General features: G+C 36.1%; 1 protein-coding gene across 2 annotated transcripts in view; it reads right to left on the reverse strand.

Annotated features, from left to right (window-relative positions):
- Positions 1 to 287: 287 nt before the first annotated feature.
- Positions 288 to 22,547, reverse strand: part of tbkbp1 (TBK1 binding protein 1) — a 77,568-nt gene continuing 55,308 nt past the window's right edge. The window contains exons 4-11 of one of the 2 annotated variants that reach the window (XM_058792867.1): positions 20,576 to 20,701; positions 18,573 to 18,677; positions 17,772 to 17,916; positions 15,572 to 15,771; positions 14,574 to 14,635; positions 6,788 to 6,903; positions 3,995 to 4,785; positions 288 to 2,730 (exon numbers count right to left, since the gene is read on the reverse strand). In XM_058792867.1, coding sequence (XP_058648850.1) covers positions 2,599 to 2,730; positions 3,995 to 4,785; positions 6,788 to 6,903; positions 14,574 to 14,635; positions 15,572 to 15,771; positions 17,772 to 17,916; positions 18,573 to 18,677; positions 20,576 to 20,701 — 1,677 coding nt within the window. In that variant the 3' untranslated portion in view covers positions 288 to 2,598. Of the gene's footprint in view, positions 2,731 to 3,759; positions 4,786 to 6,787; positions 6,904 to 14,573; positions 14,636 to 15,571; positions 15,772 to 17,771; positions 17,917 to 18,572; positions 18,678 to 20,575; positions 20,702 to 22,547 lie in introns of both variants that reach the window. The other variant, XR_009273601.1, reaches the window with a different exon arrangement.

Here is a 22,547-nt window from a genome sequence, read left to right on the forward strand (position 1 = left end):
GGTCGTATTTAACTCTTGTGCTGTGCTAAAAATTTTACTTTACATAATTTGGTATTTCTGGTCAAAAATGACCAGCTTTTGTTTTAAATCTCTCATTGTTGTATTATTACCATCTTGGATTCAGTCTTTTTATCAGCTTATTTTCCATTTAGCACATTTTGTATTTCTTCTTGGTGCTTATTGATCGTAAGCCTCATTGATCTATGCTTATGCACCTCACTTTTTGAAAAGCATAATTTGTGGATAATTTTAGCAATATTCACCAAATCAGACAAATAGACACCAAATCAGTGCATGTTCCAGTTTATTTAATAATATTTACAGAATTTTTTTTTGACACAATATGCATTCATTTTCTTTTTTTCTTTCTTTAAAGTATACCTTGTTGGTATGACAAAATATCTCTACCCCATTAGCGTCCTCTAGGCTCTTCAATAGATTTGGCGAGTTCTCACATTGTCCCAGTGGAGGTTAGTTGTGTATGGTCAAGGAGCCATATTCACAAAGCTTTATCCCCTGAGTTATTTAAGAATATCACAAAGAAATCACACACCAAACTACAGGGCAAAAGAGAGACCATATACTTTGAGCATCCAGAAAAGCATTCAATTTGCTAATTTGCCTTTGCAAGAGAAAAAAACACTGTCTTGAGGAGCAAGTTAATAGCAATAGCTCTTTAAATAACTCCTGAGCGAATCTTTGTGAATAGTGGCTGAAGTTTTATTTTGCTTCTACTTGTGCATGTTCGTGGACAAGGGTGCAAGACAAGATATAATATATATATATTTATATATGGAAACTTGTGGGTGATTATGCAGAAATGGATTGTCTTTACACTTTAGCTGCAATCTTTCCACGTCTGCACACTATTCATTAAAACTGGTCTTCCACATGTTTCAGTCGCACCATATTTCAAGGTAATATTCTTAAGTGGTACTTGGTCATCATGTGAAAAGAAATGAAAAACAAGCAGGCTGTGTCTTTGGTTGTATTGATGGCATTTCAGTTTATCCACACTTGTATTTCATGGTATATTGAAAGGTGACATCATAGACGATTCATATATTTACAACATCTGGGATGGTATTTTCCAGAATTTTCGCAATTTTAATTTTACCACATAAAATTAGATGACCAATTGAATGAAACCTCCACCCAGTTATTTGACAGACAGCATACAGCTTCTTATTTTGCACTTCGCTATATTTGGCTTCGTAATTTTGTACATGTGCACCAGCGATGACTTCTTTGTGCTACTTTCCCATTTTAGTTCCACTGTATTTGGGTTAGTAGCAGATCCAGTGCCCTCGTTTCTACAAAGTCTGCAGAATCAGGGAAAGTAGCGAGAAAGAAGACTTCATAACATAGCATAAGGTACACCTGGAAGAATAGGGAATAGTAAGATAATTAAACACTAATTAAACACACTCAAATGGGTGCTGTATCGTTTGGATCCCAGCCATACAAAACTTGAATTAGCAGTTCCAGTAGTTTTCTTTTAATCTTCAGCAATCCATTTGCTCTTATCCAAGCTTGAAAAATGCATATCTATATTATATAGGTTAATACATATAATTGGCTTTAAATACAGGTATACATTTACAATACATTAAAAAAGTTTGAACTGATAAAACAGATTGCGCTCTGTGATGTGATCAGGCAAACAAATATATTTTGTTAAAGCAATTTTTCTTAAGTAATTACATCAAAAACAATCCACTGTCTAAGTGTACTATATGGAAATCACAGTATTACTGTCTTGAGAAACAACAGTAACAGTGGTTGGCTAAACTGTGTGCACAGAGCTGCAATCATTATGTAGTATATTATGAGAGGAAATTCTTTAAGAATATTTTTAAGAAAAAATCTTCCCTTTTTGTACAGCCAAACACCCCGGAAGACAAACAAAATAGATGCGATTGTGAATTTACAGATAATTACAAAGAATTCAGTTTTGTTAAAGGGAAGTCCTGCCAAACTAAGATATATTTAAGGGTATTCAAGACCCTGGAGTATTAAAAAATAAATTATATCTATAAGGTTTTACTTTTTTGCCTCAGTGTTAGTAATATTGATAAAGGTAAACTGGATATTAAGTGCTTATATAAAGTGCTGAAATTCAAATGATGCAACCATTGGCCATTATGTCTAACATTCCCTCATATTCATCCTGTATAGCACCCTCATAACTACTCAAAAAATGGCCACAAAGCACATTCTGTGACCACACTAAAGTGTAAATAATGCAACTAATCATGGGAACTGTAGTTAAAAGCTAAAATCAGAGCCTTAATACTGCAATATGTTCAGTCAGTTTGGTTTAGTGTGTGTAATCGCTGATAAACAGTGTTTAAAATAGAAAGTTAAAATTTTTCAAGAAATTTGTGTTGAAAAGAAGTGATATATAGAGATATAAGCCGTTCATGACACATTTGAGTTTTGTAGGTAATCACAGATCTCCGTTTTACTTATCAAATTGGGAGACTGGCCACAGGTGCATCGCCTACATTCTGTCTGAAGGCTCCCGGCTAAAAATACCAGGAGCGAAGAATGAATGCAACTGTGGAACAACAGAAGGTCGTGGCGTGGCTGTGGGTGTCAGATCTTGCTGTTCTCCAGGTGCGAGTCAATGTGCTTGATCAAGGCATCATCAGGGTAACCAACAGGGAAGATTAGCTGGCACAGCGGGCAGCTCCTGACGTCACCCTCCTCCTCTGTCTCCATCCACAGCTGTAAAGGGCAAAGTGATATGTTTGAAAGCCATAATGTTTAAAATCCACGTTTTAAAATCTAACAAATACAATCTGTATTTTATTGAATTTAAACAATCTTTTCCTTTTCCAGCTTGTTTAGCACAGACCGCTATATGTCAGACAGCTATATGTAAGCCATATGGATTTCTGTGTAAACACTGTCTCCATGGTGCTTTCAAAATATTTCTGTGTTTGTTAGAGCAGCCAGACACAGCAGTGGTGGCTCAACCAATGGAGTGAGTATAGGGACAGGGTTATCTGTTTGTACAGTCAATAGCAGACCACGGGTGTGCATTAGAAATCTCCCTTTCAATTCATTAGTTCTCATTTAAATTTAATTGGCCAAACTCTACAGGAAGTTGAATTGGGAAAACAGGATGTGGATTTTAAATTAATTAATTGTTATTCCACCCTGGTCTACAAATGTATATTAAATACAATAAAAGCATATGTAAATTTGGAAACAAATTTAGGGGACATTTGAAACTTTAAGCCTCTTAAATATTAAGACATGGCTTTGTCATGACTTAGCAAACCTTTCTTTTTTAGTTAAAAACATTCTCAATTTAATTCTGAATGCTGCACAAGGAATCCAGTCTGAAAACATTACTTTTTAATTCCGTTTGGTGACACAAATGGTGTAGAAATTACACACTTCACCTTTGTTACTGTATATTCCCAACATAGGTTCATTGGAAAAATGTGCCTCTACCTACACTTTTGCAAAACGCCAAAAACATATCTATTTATACAGTCCACCGCATTTTCTAGCTCAAATGAATACTAGTGGCGGTAAAACACAAACAACTTTTACTCCTTTTCTTTTTATGATTTTTAATTAATAAATACTTTTTTGTCTTTATTATCTAGAATTTTGTTCCATGGTTCTATGCACAACACTATATTAAGACCTCAAAACACTATAATGCATGATTTATAAATTGATATATTTTGACATTAGCATCACATGGCTTTTTTGATGTAGTAAACTTGCTTGGTAGCTCACCTGGTACAGCATTGCACTTTCAATATGGCGTGCTTGGGGTACGAGTCAGATTTATGTTCATCTGTTTTGGATAAAACTGAACATGCTTTTAGCGCCACTTACTATACATTTCACTTTGAAAGTGTCACGAAACAAGCCAGAAGCAACGTAACATTTTGCAGAAATGTCATCACAGGCACATTTCCAATGAGCCTAGGTAGGTTATTCTGGCCACTGAATGTGATTTTCTACTCACATTGATGGACGGCCAAGACTGGGCATGCTCTGCGTGCAGGTATCCAGGTGGGTGACAGCTTAGGGTGTTGGGACGGGAAGGAATGGGGAAAGCGGAACAAGAGGCGGGGCCTCTGGAGCTTGATGAGGGGCTCGACACTCCCAGTGTTCGCGGAGGACTGATGGGATGAGGGCAGGACCACTCCTCCTCATCCTCTGAGGACTGTGGAGGCTGTGGGGATGGATGCAGAGGTGCTGGGCTTGGCTGAGGCTCGAAATGCAAGTGGGACATATCCGAGTGGTGGAAAGACAGCTCCCTGGACAGCCGTGGAGATTCAGCCAAACCCCCATCGCCTCCAACCCCGGACTGAGAGCCCTGTCTTTGAACTAACATGTGCTGGCCTCCTCCATGTTGCTGTTGTTGTTGCTGCTGCTGCTGTTGCTGCTGCTGCTTGTGGTAGCTGTCGACATATGGTCGAGGTTTTGGCAAAGTGGACACCGGGTCCAGAGTGAACCGTGGGGGCCGTTGATAAGCCGATGGATCGGCTACTTCAGAGTAACTGCGTCTTCCCTGGAAACTGGCCCTCAAGTGGTGGGAAGTGGGCCTGCAGGAATAAGATGCGGGGCCGTCGCTGAGCTCAGGCAGAGGCGAGCGACGATGCATGTCTGGAGAGAGACGCTGCAGCACTGGTGAGCGCCGCTGGGGAACAGGCGAATGGCGCTGTTGTATAGGAGAATGGCGCTGTTGGATTGGGGAATGGCGCTGCGGAACAGGAGAATGCCTCTGGTGAGGGACAGGAGAGTGGCGCTGAACTAGAAAATAAACACAGGAAATTTTAAAACTGGGAAAAAAATCAGCAGAATGAATATTAGACAAGATACATGTTTAAACAAACACACTGAATAAATGCTTGAGATCAGCGTTAATCTTGTCAACACAATTACTGATGATATCGCTCTTTAAAGTCAGCTTCATATATTAATCATATACCATAACTCAAACTACTGATCAGATGGCAGACTTCTCTCTGGTGATGTATGCTTTGGCTTTTTCCTCATTTAGTGCGCTGAAACTCTGCCCCTACAAACTCACATTCATCTGCCTGTCATTTTTGCCTCCTCCACATCTCAAAATCCAATCAGCAAACAATAAATACACATTTTTCTTTATAATCAATCTGTTAGACTTGGATGTACAGTATGTCACAACAAGGAAGAAAAACCTGTTCCATCATTATGAAGCCTTACTTTTACAAAGTCAGAATTTTCATTTCATTTAAATGGTTTTATTTAAATTGTGGCCAGGAAGTAAGAATTAGAATGAACAAATTCAATAAATATATTTATGGGGCTCCGTGCATCGTAAATTTAACAATAATTTTTTTCATCGACAGTAACAAAGACAAGACAAAAATGCATCATGACGATATTTAAACAATTTAATTTAAAATACTGTTGATTAAAAATAATGCCACCACAAGATATTAACATGCATTGATATATACATACACACAACATATTACAACTTACATCTGCACAAAATCACATGCAAGTGAACTAAGTTATGAGTTAGTCAGTGAATATGCTCTACGTAAAACATGGGCATTGGGTAATGACATGTAGTTTATGTTAAATTTACATATATAATTTGAAGTTTGAATATTTTATTTAATTAATTGTAGCATGGTTTATTTTATTACCGGAAGGATATCTTAAAAGGCGGTGTAAAGAGCACAGTCCCTAATGGACAGATAGACGTCTGTAATGACTTCCTCTTTCCCCTCACATTTCCTCTTTTAGATATCCTCTTTCGTATTGTTTTCCTGTGCATTCACCCCAGCACCTGTGGTAGGCTACTTCTACACCACTTTCTGACTAGCAACGGGTACACAAGATGCTGTACAGAAGATGCATCTGTCTCTCAATAATAAGTCTAACGTGCATACATTGAGCTTCCTGCAATCGTGAGATTGCAATCAGCTATTTAGAGAAATCAGTCCTTCTATCTATGAATCAGTAGGGTTTTTTCCCCCCCTCCTCCATCTCCGCTTCTGCTTTTTGGTCTGGTTTCCTATATCAAATGGGTTTTGTGGTTGAGAGCAGAGGTGCTAAAAAGATAAGGAGGTAGTTGTTTATGTTCTCAAACTCTTAAGAGGCACTCGACGTGAGAGGCGATCAGAACATGTCAGCAAAAACATTCCTTGCGGAATATAACCAGACAGCAAACATGCATGCAGTGCTTAAAAAAGTGCCTATTTACCCACCCACTGTGCTGAATTTTGATGAGTTTGACAAATTGGCTTTATTACAAAAGAGGTTTATTAAAGTTTGAAAGTATGATTATTACCTAAACTAGGTCTTCATTACACTACAAGGCAAAAAGTATGAGCATCAGTAATGGTCAGGCGTTGGCAGTGGACGTTCCAACTCATCCCAAAGGATTTCATTGAGTGTCGTGGGTCCAACAGTTAAGGCATTAGAATATAAAGTAATACTATTTAGTGAAATTAAATAGTGATTTCCTTTTTCCAGCCTTTTGAAATGGGCTTCATAGCGTTTTTGGAGCTTGTACCTAATTAAGCCAGTTAATTTGTTCTATAGCAGACTATAGAATCCTGTGACAAAGCCACATTAAATAAAGTCACTGAGCTCTTTCGACTATACAAACGCGTAACTAGAAGATGTCTACATTCTTTTAGATATATAGTGTATGTTCATGACTCTCTAAAGTGTAATTATAGTTGTTCAAATATACATATATGTCTCTAACTGAATGTATAATATTGATGACAAATTGAGATCCTTGTCCTCCTACCTGGGCTTGCCGGCTCCTGTGAGGCTTTTCGCAATATCTCTGTCTGTTTCGAGGTCTGAGCCTGTAGCTTGCCCAACTCCTCTGTTAGCTCAGTATAGGCCAAAGCCAGATTTACTCTGTAGAGAGAGCAAGAGAAAGCGAGAGAATGAGAAGGGAGTGAGAAAGAGAGAGACAGGGAATTAACTAAACCGTTTTTGTCTCATAACCACCTGTAGTCAAGTTTAACCAATAGCATTGCATTGTGAGTACTTAAATTAGTTTCACTCTTTATATGTAAAATTTCTGTTGGCACACAGATTTAAAAAAAAAAAAAAAAACTAGGTGCCAGGTGTAATTAACATCATGCTATACCGCCTGCTAATCAGCTAAGATGGAACTGCACTTCATCAGTACAGCACTTGGCATGTTAACACATTACTGTATAACTGACAATGACAATAAAATATCAGCACTATTTCCTTAGTACTTAACTGTGTGACATTTAAAAGCAATAATATGAAGCATGTACTGTAACAATGGTTGACAATTATGTTTATGACACAGTTGGTAACACTATTTAACTGCGATATGTGTCGCTCCACCAGTGAGAACATAACGCATGACTAGCACAGAGAGGAAAACAGTGTAGTTTCAAATCATCTGACTCTGCAGTCACTCACCATGGCAACCAAATTTCTAAAAAGCCTCAGTCATCACAAAAATTGGCAAGTGATTTCCTACATAGCTCTGCAAGTCTTTCGCAGCACTCTGCTGTCTCTTTCTTCACACATAATACAGTAACTTTAACACATAATCAATATTAACTTGCATGTATTTATTTATGTATATCTGGTAGTTAGTCATGAGTTAAGCAATCAGTCTTTCATTATCAATAATACAATAAACCAGTGTGATTTATATTGCAATAATGAATGAATGACTGCACATTATCTCTCACTTAACCTCACAACCTTCCTTCTATTGATATTCATTAATTTTTAGCAAAAAAAAAAGAAAAAAGATCAGATTGTGTCTTGGTTTTATCTAGCTTACTCAAAAGATACAGAATTCAAATGCACAACAATCAAATAAGTCTTGACACATTTATGATAACCATCAAAAAGTAAGTTTTATGGTAAAACATGGCAGCTTACTTAGATGCAAAGAAACAGAAACTATGTCATCAGATGGCCTTTATCTGATTATACATAGAGCAAATTCACAAAAATCGTTGGTGCTTTATTATAAAAAGACTCATAGTTTTTGAGATGGTGTTAGATATATCAGGAGAGACATTTCAGTTTTACACTTCAGCAGGCTCGCGTGACCGATCACTTTTTTAAGATGCATACATTCGCATGAATTTGACAACCACAGATAAGTATATATAGCATAAACATCATGCTGTTAAATTAATTTCAAGTCAACACCATTATGGATGTCATTTTTAAAATATTTTTATAGTAAATGTAAAACAGCTCCCTACAAAAAAGAAATATATAAATAAATTCAAAAGTGTTTAAGGTCAACTACCATTTTGACTATGTAATGTCACTAATATGTATACTGCACATGATTAATTGCAAATGGCAATAATGACTAAATATAAAAAAAAATAAATAAAATAAAAGCATGAAGAGGGTCATGAACACAAGAAGGAGCCAAAACTAATGAAGAAGTTCACTGCATTTTAACAAGATGAGTGAAATGAGTCATCTGCCACCAAAGCGGTCTGGTGCAATGTCACATCTCGTCAATTTTCTCTCTCAGTTAGTGGAGGACTTAGCTCTCTGTCTCTTTCTCAGTCCCACACACACACGCAAATTACCATTATGGCCCAAAGAAATCTGCATTAGCTGAGTAAGAGAGAACCAGTAGCACAGTTGCATAATCTTGCCTTATATCTGTTTATATTGAGACTATACTTAATACCAAAGAACAAACTAACATCATTATAGACAAAGTACTGGAACTTTAGCCTTAGTTTGTATTCGTAGACCACAGATCAAAAGAAACCATAGGCCAAGCAGTGTTAACCAGTGATACGCTAAGTTGTCTTCTGTTGCAGGCCAATAAGCCATAGTATTGGATATTCTTACCATTGTGCACATTGTGTCCTTTATTTGGCCCGCTGGGCTCCTGAGCATCCACAGTCAGGCTAAAGCAGCCATGGTATTCAGTGGTAATGAGTTGTCTTTCTCCTCCATCATTATCGACGCATGTGCAACAACTCATCTGTCCAAGTGTCATCCTCATTTGATAGACACTTTCTATCAAAGAGGTATTTACAGCAGATTTAGATGATGTGTGACACTTTTTTTCTCACCTCCTCACATGCCAGCTCACACACACACACTTGCATGCACAGTATGAATCTTAGGAAATGGCCTATGAATGCATCACCTTTTGGACTGTTCACTGAAACGTTCTCTGAATGTTAATGTTAAAGAACATAAATTAAATGAAACAAGAGTTAGTAGAGCATGGCGCTAGCAACGCCAAGATCATGGGTTCGATTCCCAGGGAAAGCAAGAGCTGATAAAATGTAAAAACTGTAACTTGAATGCAATGTAAGTCGCTTTGGATAAAAGCGTCTGCTAAATGCATAAATGTAAATGTAAGAGTAGTGTTGCCTGCATCTATCTATATAGTATTATACATCTATATAGACAAACTCATACATATGAGTGTGTGTACACTGAAAGGTAAAATCAGCTCTTGAAGTATGAAAAAATGCTTTTGTTGAGCATCTGCAGAACTATTGATCACAAAAATAAGAAAATGTAAAAAAATAAAAAAATAAAAAAAATGAGTGGGAGGGTGTGTGTGTGTGTGTGTGTGTGTGTGTGTGTGTGTGTGTGTATTTGTGTGATTTTTATCTGAATACTGATGATGCTCTAGCGTAGGAGTGTATGTGGGCTGCTTGAGCGATGTCTGACCTTTGTACTGAAACTAGTATATATAATATTCATCTTCTTTATGCAAACAAATGTTGGCTATATGAATTTATCTTCTATTTTTTCAGCAAAACTTCAATCTAAAGCAGCCAAATAACTTAATCGGCACAGCCCACGCTGCAGACAATAAATACTATGCAATCAGAAACAAATAAGTACCTTTTGCCAGAGAGCATTATTATAAAAATAATTGCAAAACATCCTTTTCAACCCTTCAAATCAGTATGTTTGCGTATTAACACTTTAGAATACTGTTCCATCAATAAATAACTACATAAGAACAAATGACTAATGCACTATTAACATTCTAATAACTATTAACAAGAAACTCTGATTAATTATTTAGTAAGTAATAGCGCTCAGTTGAAAGTGGTAGTTTACTATTAGCTAATCAGTAACTACTATTTTTTTCATATATCCCGGAGAACTACTATATACATTATAATTAATGTGAATTATGCATAATGTATAATTAATTCTAAAGTGAAGATCATGATAATCCAGTAGTAATGACTCAAGTATTACCAGATCCTTCTAAAGGAAATACTAATTACTTGGATCAGTATTCTAAAGTGAAAAGCATGCTAACTTCCTAATATTGACTGATGTCATTGTACGTTTTTGAGGTATATGTAAGGCTTTAGATGGCATGACTCAAGTGTTACTACATCCTTCTAAAGGAATTACTAATTCTTTGGATCTGTATTCTAAAGTGAAGATCATGGTAACCCACTAGTAATGACTCAAGTGTTACCAAATCTAGCAAAATTAATTATTATCCGGAACCTTACAAATCCCCCAATTGCTTACAATGATTTTTAGTATACTAGAGAGTTATCATGTTATTCACAATTAGTAATTCCTTATGAAGACTTTGGTAATATTTGAGTCATTACAAGTTAGTTACCATGACCTTAACTTTAGAATTAATTATACATTATACATTATTCATAATAATCACGGACCAGTATACAGTAGTTCTTTGTTCTAAGAGAGGTATGAAAAAATAGATTTTTACTATTTAGCTAATAGTGAATTACCATATTCGACTAAGCTCTATTACTTACTAACAGTGTTGGGAAGGTTATTTTGGAAATGTAATAGGTTACAGACAGTGTTGGGTGTAATGCGTTACTAAGTAACGCGTTACTGTAATTAAATTACTTATCAACTGAAAAAGTAAAGTAAGGGATTACTGTTCATTTTTAGGTAATTTAATTACAGTTACTTATAAAGTACTTGCGTTACATACACTAAATAATTTCAACAGTTCTAAAATCAATATTGAATTTGAAATCTAAATTTACCATCTAAAGATAAAATTGAATGCAGCGGCGCGCCGACGGTTCGTTCACTTTCAGATTTCCCTGATTCACAGAGAAACCTTAAATACTCAGATACATATAAGTAGGGTTGCCAAGCGTCCCGTATTAGCTGAGACCGTGCTGCCGCGACTGAGAGCGGCTCGACGGTGTTTAGCGTCCCGCAGCAGCAGCAGCGAGAGCAAGTGACTTCAGCGCAGCTGAAGAGTTCTGCGTTCAAATGCACGCAATAGGCTGAAGCTTGCCGCAAAGCCCCAGCAAACATGACCATGAATGTGTCCGCGGGAAATAGTAAGGACATATTTGAATTATTTAATAAACTATGTTTTCTGAGTCCGTGTTGCAAGGATGAAGTTGCTGATCCTGACTCGCCGTCTCCTCATTAGACGCGCCTTTAGAGAGAAATGCATCTTTATTGATTATGATTAAGATTATAATAAAACTTTGTTGTCTTTCTATAGATATATTTATCATGTCTGTGAGGCATGTATTCGCTCAGCTTCGGTTCGTTTTTGTGAAGCGCTCCTGTTCAAGACGAGACGGCAGAAAACGCATCATGTTTGTTTTCTTTGTTTAATAAAAGCACAACCTTTTGTTGATATTGTGAGTGCACACAAATAAAAGTAGACCCTTTACAGTTCCGAATGATGTATTACTCTTACCTTTATCAGAAAAAAAATAAATAAAAATGACGGCGTAGGCTATTTTAAGTTGTTTCCACTGAAAAAATGCAAGTGATGTCCCTGGTGCCTCCATGTCCTGCAGAGCGCACTTTAGCTTCCACACAAACTTGGATATAGGCTAGCACACATTCTTATTATAGTGCAGGTTTAACGTTTAAACATTATTATATGCTTGAACTGTTTTAGTATATCTATAGATTTTATTTTAGGCAAGTCGAGATGATTTGAGAAGGCTAAATTGATCAAAAATAGGCTATGATCAGCTCACTGTATGCTGCTGGCCACTTGGTCGTTATACATTATATAAAACTTATATTTAACGAACAAAAATACTCCAAACGTTTTTCTAAATTAACTTAATGAAAAAAAAAAGAATATCATTTCTGTAATTTATTCTTACCTACATTAGTTAATGTGTTATTTTTACATAAACCTGTATGGATTTTACTAGTTGGGCTTTTCATGAACATCTTACCAAACTGAAATGTATTGTTTAACTTTTAAGCTTTTTTGTTATTCAGATATTTTGCAGAGTATTTATATTTGTTAACCAAAGAAGGTTAACATTTTTTATAAAAATGTTTAAGTATTAAAGTTGTGTTAAAGCTAAAAGGCTAAACTAGTCTATGTTTGACTCAAATTGAAAGAATAAACAGTAATAATTTCTATTAAGGTTTATAGGGATTTTAAGATGTAGCCTAATTAGCGATTTGAATAATTAAGTTACTTATTGAGTAACTAAGTTACTTTTCAGACAGAGTAATCAGTAAAGTAATTTAAATACAATATTGATGATGTAATTAGTAACTGTAATTAATTACTTTTTGAAAGTAACTTACCCAACACTGGTTACAGATTACAAGTAACCCTATCTAAAATATAGTAACTATTTCAATTACTTCATTAAAGTAATGTAACTGATTACTTTTTGATTACTTTTCCAGATTTCTAATGTTTTCAACTGCTAGGCTACACATTTTCAAACATTATAAAGCAGGCAGGGCTAACCTTAAAGTAGTCTTCAACACTGATTACTATCACTTTCAGAATCCTTTTCCCCTTGAATTAAGATTATAATAATGTAATTTTAAAGCACAGCTTCCACAAAATCAGATTTACTTTGAGATCATTCTGAGGTTAAATACTGATTTAAAACAATAACAAGAAATCATTTAGTAGTTATGATACTGTTTTTGAAATCAAATCTTTGCATAGCTATGAGGAAAAACGGGCATCTAACAATGGCTTGAAAAAAAAGTTAATCTCAAAATAAACACAGACAGAAAATAAAACAGTTATCGAATAAGCATGTGTCCTATTCTGTGTCCTGAACTCCTGAAACATTGATGTCTCATATATTAGAGCAGTCAATGCAATTTATGAAAGAAATCAATTAAATCTGTATGTATTAAATCAGATGTAACCCCCTTAGTAATCATTAACATTTTCATGAGTAACTGTAATTTAATAACACATTTTTTCTCAGTAACTATAACAGATTACAGATCTTCCCACCCCTATCCGGAATGCTGATTCCCTGACAATCTTCAAGCGACAGCTGAAAACTCATCTCTTTCAACACTATTTGATTTCATCTTAAAAATATTTATTCCTTCCTTTTCTAGCTTGTACTTGTTTGGAGCAATGTCTGAAACTTGGTATTACGAACACTTCCTGTGTCTGTTTGCCTCTTTAAGAAGAATCGCTTTATGTATTCCCCAATTGTAAGTCGCTTTGGATAAAAGCGTCTGCAAAATGACTAAATGTAAATATATATACATATATATATATATATATATATATATATATACATGTATACACATCCAATAATTGAGAATATCTGTATTTACTCTGAGGTGACACTCTCGGGTTGGGACAACACCTTTTTACACAGAGACTGCTAAATCAATTTAACTGGCAAAGCTTCAGCTAGTTTTCCATCCAAGAATTTTTCATCTAAATTTTTAACTGATGGAAATGCCATGTATCGATACAACTTCTCAAGTGTTGATGACTCGATGATGATTTAAAATCAAGACACTGATGCTGACTAGGTCAACATACTTGTTAATAATTGTACCTGGTTAACACCAAAAAGTTGCCATTAAAATCAATATAATCTGTGCACTTTTAAGTTGAGTTTAAGTTTAAGTTAAGAAAAAGAATATAACATCCACATACAGTATGTGAAACAATTAGGGATACCAATTTCAGTTAAAATAAACCTGAACACTGTGGTGATTATTGAAACCCCAGATTGTCTTTTGCCTTTTCTTTAGAATCAGTGTCTATGAAAATGAAAATAGTTTTTTCCCAATAAACCCCTCCATCAGAAAACAAGACAAAAACATTGAAAACTTTCAGCATAAGAATGTCTGAGTAACTGCATATAAGGTTTTGGCCGTTTTCTGTTAAATCACGACTTTTACAAGAACCAGCAGTTCAAACAAAGAGGGGGAGTAGAGTGTGAAACTGTGAGGTGCAAAAGAGACGTAGGCATTACTCGCGACCTTCCTTTCCAATAATCCCCATTTCACTTCAACACAGGTTACTTTCAGTTCACCTGTATTCTCTTCAGCGTCAGTTTAAGAGAACACTTTAGACCACTTCTGTGAGAGAGAATACGTTAGACCACTTCTTGTGAGACTGTGATCTGGAGGCTTGCCAATAGCTACACTGCCCTCTACTGGCAAATATCCAAGGCCTACCAATCCAAAGGAAACTAGCCATGCAACTGCAGCAAATAATATAGCAGCACAATTTAATCAAATAGATAAACAAAAGCAATAACTTAAAAGTTAATATGCACAGCTGTAAGCTTTAAATCGATGAAACAGACACTTACTGTTCATCTCCAACTTTCTTTATCCACTCCACATCACACTGTCCACATGTGGAACTCACATCCTGTGAAAAAGAGCAACATATCAGGCTTCATACTTTCTGTATATTACTTCTATGCAATCAGAATTATATGTGAACCTACACACCTTTTTAAAAGTTTGCAGAATTTTAATGTTTTTGATAGGTCTCAAGGCTGCATTTATTTGACCAAAAATTCAGTCAAGACACTAATATTATGAAATGATTACAATTTAAAATAACTATTTAAAAGTATTTTAAATTGTAATTTATTCCTGTGATGGCGAAGCTGAATTTTCAGCAGCCATTACTTCAGTCTTCAGTGTCACATGATCCTTCAGAAATCATTCTTAAATGCACTGTAAAAAGTGCTAAGTTGACTTAACTTAAAAAAATTGAGGAAACCCGTTGCCTTAAAATTTGTAAGTAAATGATAATTTAAAAAATAAGTTAAGTGAATTGTCAAGTTCACTTAACTTTTTATTTATTTTTTTATTATTATTTGCTTAATAATTTTAAGGCAACAGGTTTCCTCAATTTTTTTAAGTTAAGTCAACTTAGCACTTTTTACAGTGTGCTGATTTGGTGCTCAAGAAACATTCGTATTGAAAAAATTTGCCTTCTTAATATTTTTGTGCAATTTAACACAAAAACAAACAAACATTAATTTCAAGCTAGCTAACTGACTAACTAACTCTTACAGACCCTAAACTTTTAAGTCATAGCTTGAAATCTTAAATCTGAAGCCTAAGCCTAAACTGCTGGAAAATTCAAAGGCAAAATTCAGTTGCTGTGCCATCAAAGTGAAAACATTTTTGAATGTTTTATTACTTATCACTTTTTTCCCCTCTGAATCAGGGACAAAACTGTCGGTTACATTATATATCAGAGACCTGACTTCAGGCAAAAATCAATTTTGACAATGTGTAGTTCCTATTTGAGTCATTAAGCATTGAGTCATTGTGTGTGTGTGTTACTGACCCTCTGTCTCTGGTTGCTTTGCAATTCTCTCAGTTCTTCCCGTAACCTCTCACATTCTCCTTTTAGCTCCTCCTCCCTCTGACACGCCCCCTGAGCCTCATGCCGTGCCCCCTCTAGCTCCGCCTCCAGACGCTGCAGTTTGAGGTCAGAGAGGGTGTCCAGACTTCGGGAGCTCTGTAGGGTCATGGGGCAGTCTAGCACTAGAGACATAGGACGGTTGTTATTATGACCAGACAAGTCAAACACACTGAGTCGATGAATAAAAATCAATGTTCGTCCAGCTAGGATAGCAGAATTGCACATTAAAAGGTTCAAATGAACTCCCTACCTTTTCAAAGTTTAAGTGGAGACAAATAAACTGACTATAATGTTAGGTTTCCTTAAACATCTTGTCATATGAGGCTGCAGACAAATTGTCCGACAGCATTTCAACAAATACCTCATTTGTGTTTATTTATGTTACGTAATGGGAAATTCTCTCCTTCATCAGCCAAAGGGAACAGACGCCAACTTACAAATTTCTGGACAGGAGGTTTGGTGGCCGCCTCAGGGCCAACATTGTTAACATGGCTGAAATCCAACCTAAAGTCCCCCTACACACGTCCTTTACTCCATGTAGCTTTAAAACCTTGAAGATGAAGAATGTAAGACTGAACTCTTTCCTGTCAGAGCGTCCTGCTCCTCACCCCCGGCGTGGGCATGGTGATTCAGCACCTCATAGAAAAGCCGTCCTTGAGCCAGCAGCTATTGTGACAGTTCAGCAATAAGCAAGCTGAAAACACACACCCCTGCACGCCTACATCTCGCACCAAACCGCAGTGAAATGATTTTTATTCTTATTTTTTTTTTCATATTTGCATGTAATATTTGTATTCATGAGCGCACACAAAATTGACATCATTCTTGTATTATTTTCTGACAGGGTTACAGAACATCTCTGTTGCGTAATTTACATAAATACATAATTTGCTGGAGTTCTCTGGGATTATTTGACTTCTGTTGAGTGCCATTGAAACGTTTTAGATCCTGGAAAGGGTCACAGGAGAAAAGGTGTGACCTTCTTCTCGCAAATATGCTTTCCATTTAGTTACATAGTCTCTTTGTGGTGAGTCTTTTCTGAGCCTCAGAGACAGTGAACGGAAAGAGAGAAAGGAAATGGGAAATGGGGTAAAATGAGAGAGATGCAACACAACACTGTCATCAGGGGAAAAAACAAAGAGGACCAAAAGGACAAGAGGACCGATGATTGGCCCTGTTTGAAGTCCTTCATAGGAGAGGTGCTCTTTGAAAAAACAAAACTAGGCTAGATTGAAAACTGGATAGAAAATGTGATGCATATATAATGAAAAAGGACACTTCAAAGACCCCAATACACAATCTGTTGTTGAAGTGGAATACAAATGAAGGAGGAACATAAAATAACGAATAATGAATGGGGTTGTATGCTAATAAACAACATGATATATTTTTATATTGATCTATACTATACTATTCAAAATGCTTTACACTGATAAGCTACATCCAAAGAAAAAGATTTTTTGTTTGATTTTGAGTCGATTTCTAAGTCATACAACCTTTTTTTTTTTTACATTGGGCCAAATTTCAGCTTTGTTGTGCACCGTTTGTAGTGCAGTGTAACATCACCCAACCGACAATCGGATGGTCGGATAAATTTCTGATGTGTCCCATGTGTTTACTTCACATGAACAGTATAGTGTGAACAGTCAAGTTGCAGCTTGCCGATCAGTTTGCATGCAATCTGTGAGAGTGAGAGTTGGTATTTAATTAGAGGATAAATTAAAAGTTTTACATTTTTAAATAGGTTGTTGTATTCAACTCAAAATTATTTATTTTTTTCAATTAGGCTGAACAGAAAAATGGAAACTTATGTGTACAAACCCAATCCAAATCATATCCATATGTGATACGTTTGATTGTTTGTTTCATCTCGGTCTGAACAGACTCCAGATAGTTTTCTTGTCGTTCAGGACGTAAAACAACTGTAAGATCTTACAAAGTGCAATATTGTCTGAATGCACTCACTTTTGTTTCACTCTGTCCTTGTATAGTGACCTACGTGACAATTACTGTGCAGTGAATGAGTCAGCGTTTGTGGTTTTAGGCACACATCAACAGGTTCTAGGCCACTGAGTGATTTATAAATGAACACCTGCATGCATACAGACAAAACTAGACTTACTATGTGAGTCAGGACTGTGTAGTTGCAGATACTGCATGTCTTTATTGTGTAGCTGTGTGTTGAGTTTGTGTAGTGAGCTCTCCCTCTGCCTCAGAGCCGCCTCTAAACTGTGGATCCGCTCAACGTGTTTCTCCACCAGAGACGTCTGAGCCCGGAAAAGAGCGAGAGAAGAAAGAGACAAGAAGAGAGGGAAAGGGAAAGAGATGGGCACAAAAGTAAAAGATTATAAAAGATTAAAAATGAAACACCAAGAGAAAGTACAGAGACTAAGGCAGGCGATGAGGGACTGATCAAAAGATATACAAGGGCAAAGAAGCCATTACTTCACCATGCAGATTCTTCCGGCATTCGCGTCCATGAGGACTTTTTGTCAGCAATAAAAGATGAGAACATGTAGATGTAACAGCTGATAGCTGGCTGAGTGTTTCAGAGAGGCGAATGGCACAGATGCTCAAACGCTTGCATCATGCAATTTTCAAAAACTCAATCTTTTGGTCCCAGCCAAATCCATTCGAAGCCATTTGAGACCCATGTTTAAAACTGAGGATGCAAATGCACATATATGATTACAGATATCCAGCATCATCCACTTATATGAGGGCTTGGCTGGGTAATATAAGAGCCCAGTTACATTCACACAGCCCCGTTAGGACGTACGAGAGTACAAGATTAATCAAATGGACACCTGGTTGGATTAAAGCCTGAAGCACATGGAGAGGCTAATTATCGCAACTGCCCATCCGCTCGGCAGCCAAACTTAGCATGGATGTGGTGGAATTAATGTTTTAGGAGAGTTCTCACCATCTTGTCGAGGTCTCGCTGAACACTGGACTTCTCCATGTGGATTTTCTCATAGGCCTGAATGACATCTTCAAGCTGCTCTTCTCGCTCTTTGCTCTTCTGAAGCTGAAGAACACAAACACTCCTATCATTACAAGGACTTTCCTTTGGCTTAATGAATTTTATATACACAAAATCTTTAATTCTGACAGACGCTTTTTGCATTTTTATATTTTGCATTAGTGTGTATACGCTCTTGAATTACAATGACAGTTGGGATGTCCTCGAGCTGTATAATGACAAGCTGTTGTAACATTTGGTATAAGGCAGGTGTATGATAAAAATATATTAAAATCATTCTCATTTTGTCAGTTATTATTTCTTGTCACATTTCTTTTTACTGGAATGTTTGTTACCATTATGGATTTTATATGTCCCTAGTAGGCCAATAATATCAGTTCTGGTTCTAGACACATGACCTAAATCTTATTCCTTTATTAACTTGTTTGTTCACCACATGAAACTCCTTTTCTGAGAGATCCATTTTTAAACTAAAAATATATATATATTTATTTATTTAAAAATTAATTTTACATTTACTATAAATGATTTTCAGATATTTATACATGAATGAAAAATAACATGAGAAAAGAAATAAGACATTTTTTAATAAAATGTTTTTCTTTATAAACAGAAAATTTGCAACAAGCTGAAAATTATAGCTGTTTGAGTTTGTATAAATGTTATTTTATTTTATTATTGACATTATATGCTATGTTTTCTTTACAAAAAATACAGAAAATATGTTACAATCTGAAAATTATAGCTATAATCCTATTCTATTATTTCATTATCACACTTTTGCTGACAAACAGTGGTAAATGATTACTGATTGGTTTATAGTTTATCACATTCATATTATTCTTAATTTTAACAAAACCTCAGATAACTAAGCTGGTTACGAATCAGCAACAGAAAACCAAACATTTATGTTTACAAGGCAAAAAAAAAAAAAAAGGATGTTACAAGATCAACGAAATGTAATAGTTGAGTGGTGAAAGGGCAAGTGACTGTTCTGTCAACTGTCAAGTTGCATACAAGTTTCATTCTTTGACATATTGCTTGTCTCTGGAAACCGACATGGTTTGAGAGAGAATAAAACATTTATAGACACAGAGTGTTCTGCCTGATATATAAAAATAAAAATAATAAAGTCAAATGTTCTTCCCTGCACTTTCATTTTAATACAGACACACATAAGCATCTACTTCAATTATAATATAACACACCTCTATGCAGCATCCTTTGGCTTCACAGATAATAGTAGCTTATTTTCAGAAAATATGACTGAACAGGGTATTTACTTTCAATAGCGCTGCATTAGATCTCAGCAATAGCTCATGACTGCAAAGCTCTGGGTGTTGGAAAAAAAGTGAAGGATAAAACACAAGAAGACACAAATCAAGAAGGAAGTCAAATGAGGAGGGTGGGGAATAATAAGGAACGTACACACAAAGTACCAAACGTCAGCAAAAGCGAGGGAGGTGTGGGAGAGAGAGAAGAACAGATGACAAAGAGAAATCTGGCTCTTCGAAGGAGGGAAGGCTGCTGGGTGTCTATGGAAACACATAGCAAGCATCATTAATTAATGAGACGCTTCGCCAGGCAATGAGCCGAGAGATGCAGAGAGAGAGTATGATCTTCCCATTTACACTCCACATCACAGCCAGTCGGGAGAGACGATTGAGAGCGGGCTTCAGACACGCAAAAACGAACGCTCGTTCTTGGTCTAGATTACGTAAGGCCTTTTGTCATGAATGACTGGGCATCTGAAGTTGTCCTTCATTACCCTGCTAATCGTATTACCTCTCTAATCTTTCCATTTTGTGACGTGTAATCCAGATTTACAACACAATATAGCCAAGTCATAATATAACAAGCGGTTGTTTGAAATTAGCAGAACATCAGATGAAATACAGTCCAGAAAGAGGTGGTTGGGTGTATTTAGGTGTGTGTCCTCTCACCTCGAGGGTCAGCATGTTGACTCTCTGTTGCAGACTGCCATTCTCTGACTGGAGCAGCGCTGTGTCTTTGGGCTCAAAGGAGCAGTAGGAGTTCCTGTCATCTCCAAACTCGCTTATCATGGGGAACTGTACACACAAATGTGCAAAAAAGTGGCACAGGGGTCATCACAAGCACAAACTGCCATTACATAGAATGGGTATAATAAACATTGCGCCATTTTTGGAGAAAAAAAAACGTCATATTTACTAACAGCCTGCAATCTGGTTTAACAAGGCACTATCTGGACTGGTTTAAAACTGTGAGTATTTAAATGAAGTCATTGTCATTCTTTTCAGCACAAATATGCAAATGAGGTCTACAGATTGCACATCATTCACCAAATTCAGCACAATTAAATTTGTACAGAAAACAGTTGGTAAACAATTTTAAAACAGATGTTTGTGAAAAATCTCCAGCAATTCTAATCTGGAAAAAATGGTGTAGGATTTCCTTTTTCACTTAGAAATTGCTATTAAATTAATTACAAATAATTACAATGAAACGGCAAGTAACACATTGAATTAAACATGAAGTTTTGAAGTAAAAAAGAGTGTTTTCTTCTACAATGTACTCCAATAATATTTTCCAAAAATCATTTTTAGAGTGTAAAAGAATCGAGAAAGGCTTTATAATTGGGTATATAAATCATGATACAATGTATAGTAAAGGGCATTTTTTGCATTTCAAGGAGTGGTTCAAGTTCAAGTTCCTGGCCTGTTACCCTCTTACATACTTTCCTGTCTATACTTTACTTTCCTATAAAAATAAAGGTAAAAAAATTATAATAAAATAAAATATCAAATTAAATTAAATGTACACTATTATTCAAAAGTTCAGGGAACGTTTTTCTCTTTTCTTTGCAAAAAAATATTGCTTTTATTTAGCAAGGATGCATTAAATTGACATAATAGACATAATAATGTTACACAAGATTTATATTTCTTTGTTTTTGCCTTTTATTTGATAGGACAGTAGGTAGACAGGAAACGAAGTTGGAGAGAGTGAGGGGGGACGGGATCGGTCCGCGAGCCAGGACTCGAACACGGGACGCCCGAAGTGCAACGGCGCTACTTGTCTACGTGCTGCCCACGAGGCTATCGGCGCCGACACAAGATTTATATTTCAAATAAAGGCTGTTCTTTCTATTTATCAAATAATCCTAAAAAAAATTTAAAAACATTTTCAAAAGCAACACAAATGTTACCACAATTGATGATAATTAGAAATGTTTCTTGACCACCAAATCAGATTTCTGAAGGATCATGTGACACTGAAGACCGGATTAATGACTGCTGAAAATTCAGCTTTGTCATCACAGGAATAAATTACATTCAAAAGTTAGTTTAAAATGTAATAAAATCACAATATCACCGTTATTACTGTATTTGGTGAGCAAAAGCATTAAAAATCTTACAAACCACAAACTTTTGAATGACAGTGTATGGTAACAGTGAAAAAAAATGCTTCTGAAAAATGACCACCGGATGGGATAAAGTTAGTGAGCAATATATGAATAACCATTCAGAAACATACAAAGAGTATTATGTGTTTCAGGTAATTGCCAGAATATATATAGAAATATATAAATGCGACTTGGTGACTAAGTCATTTGAGGGGTTTATTAGTCACTTGGTATCAAACAGTCTTTTCAATTTAAAGAGGTCTGCTCTTGAAGGCTACAAGACTACATCATCTTCTACCTCACTACTGGCATCAATAGACGCTGTGTGCTTTGATGTGCAGGATCTCATGTATTTTTACTCCTACGAGCTTTAAGAGCTGTGTGCATTAGTTCCCCACGTTTAGCCCGTTACTAGGCAGTGAGCCACACTGAACGCAGAACCCTGGAGGCGCTCCCTCTCGCCTTCTGCAAAAACAGCTGTTCTTCAGAGGCTAGCTATCGATGGTGCATATACATGCATATGTTTGGGC

The sequence above is a fragment of the Onychostoma macrolepis genome, chromosome 12 (assembly GCF_012432095.1).
Source record: "Onychostoma macrolepis isolate SWU-2019 chromosome 12, ASM1243209v1, whole genome shotgun sequence".
Taxonomy (NCBI): Eukaryota; Metazoa; Chordata; class Actinopteri; order Cypriniformes; family Cyprinidae; genus Onychostoma; species Onychostoma macrolepis.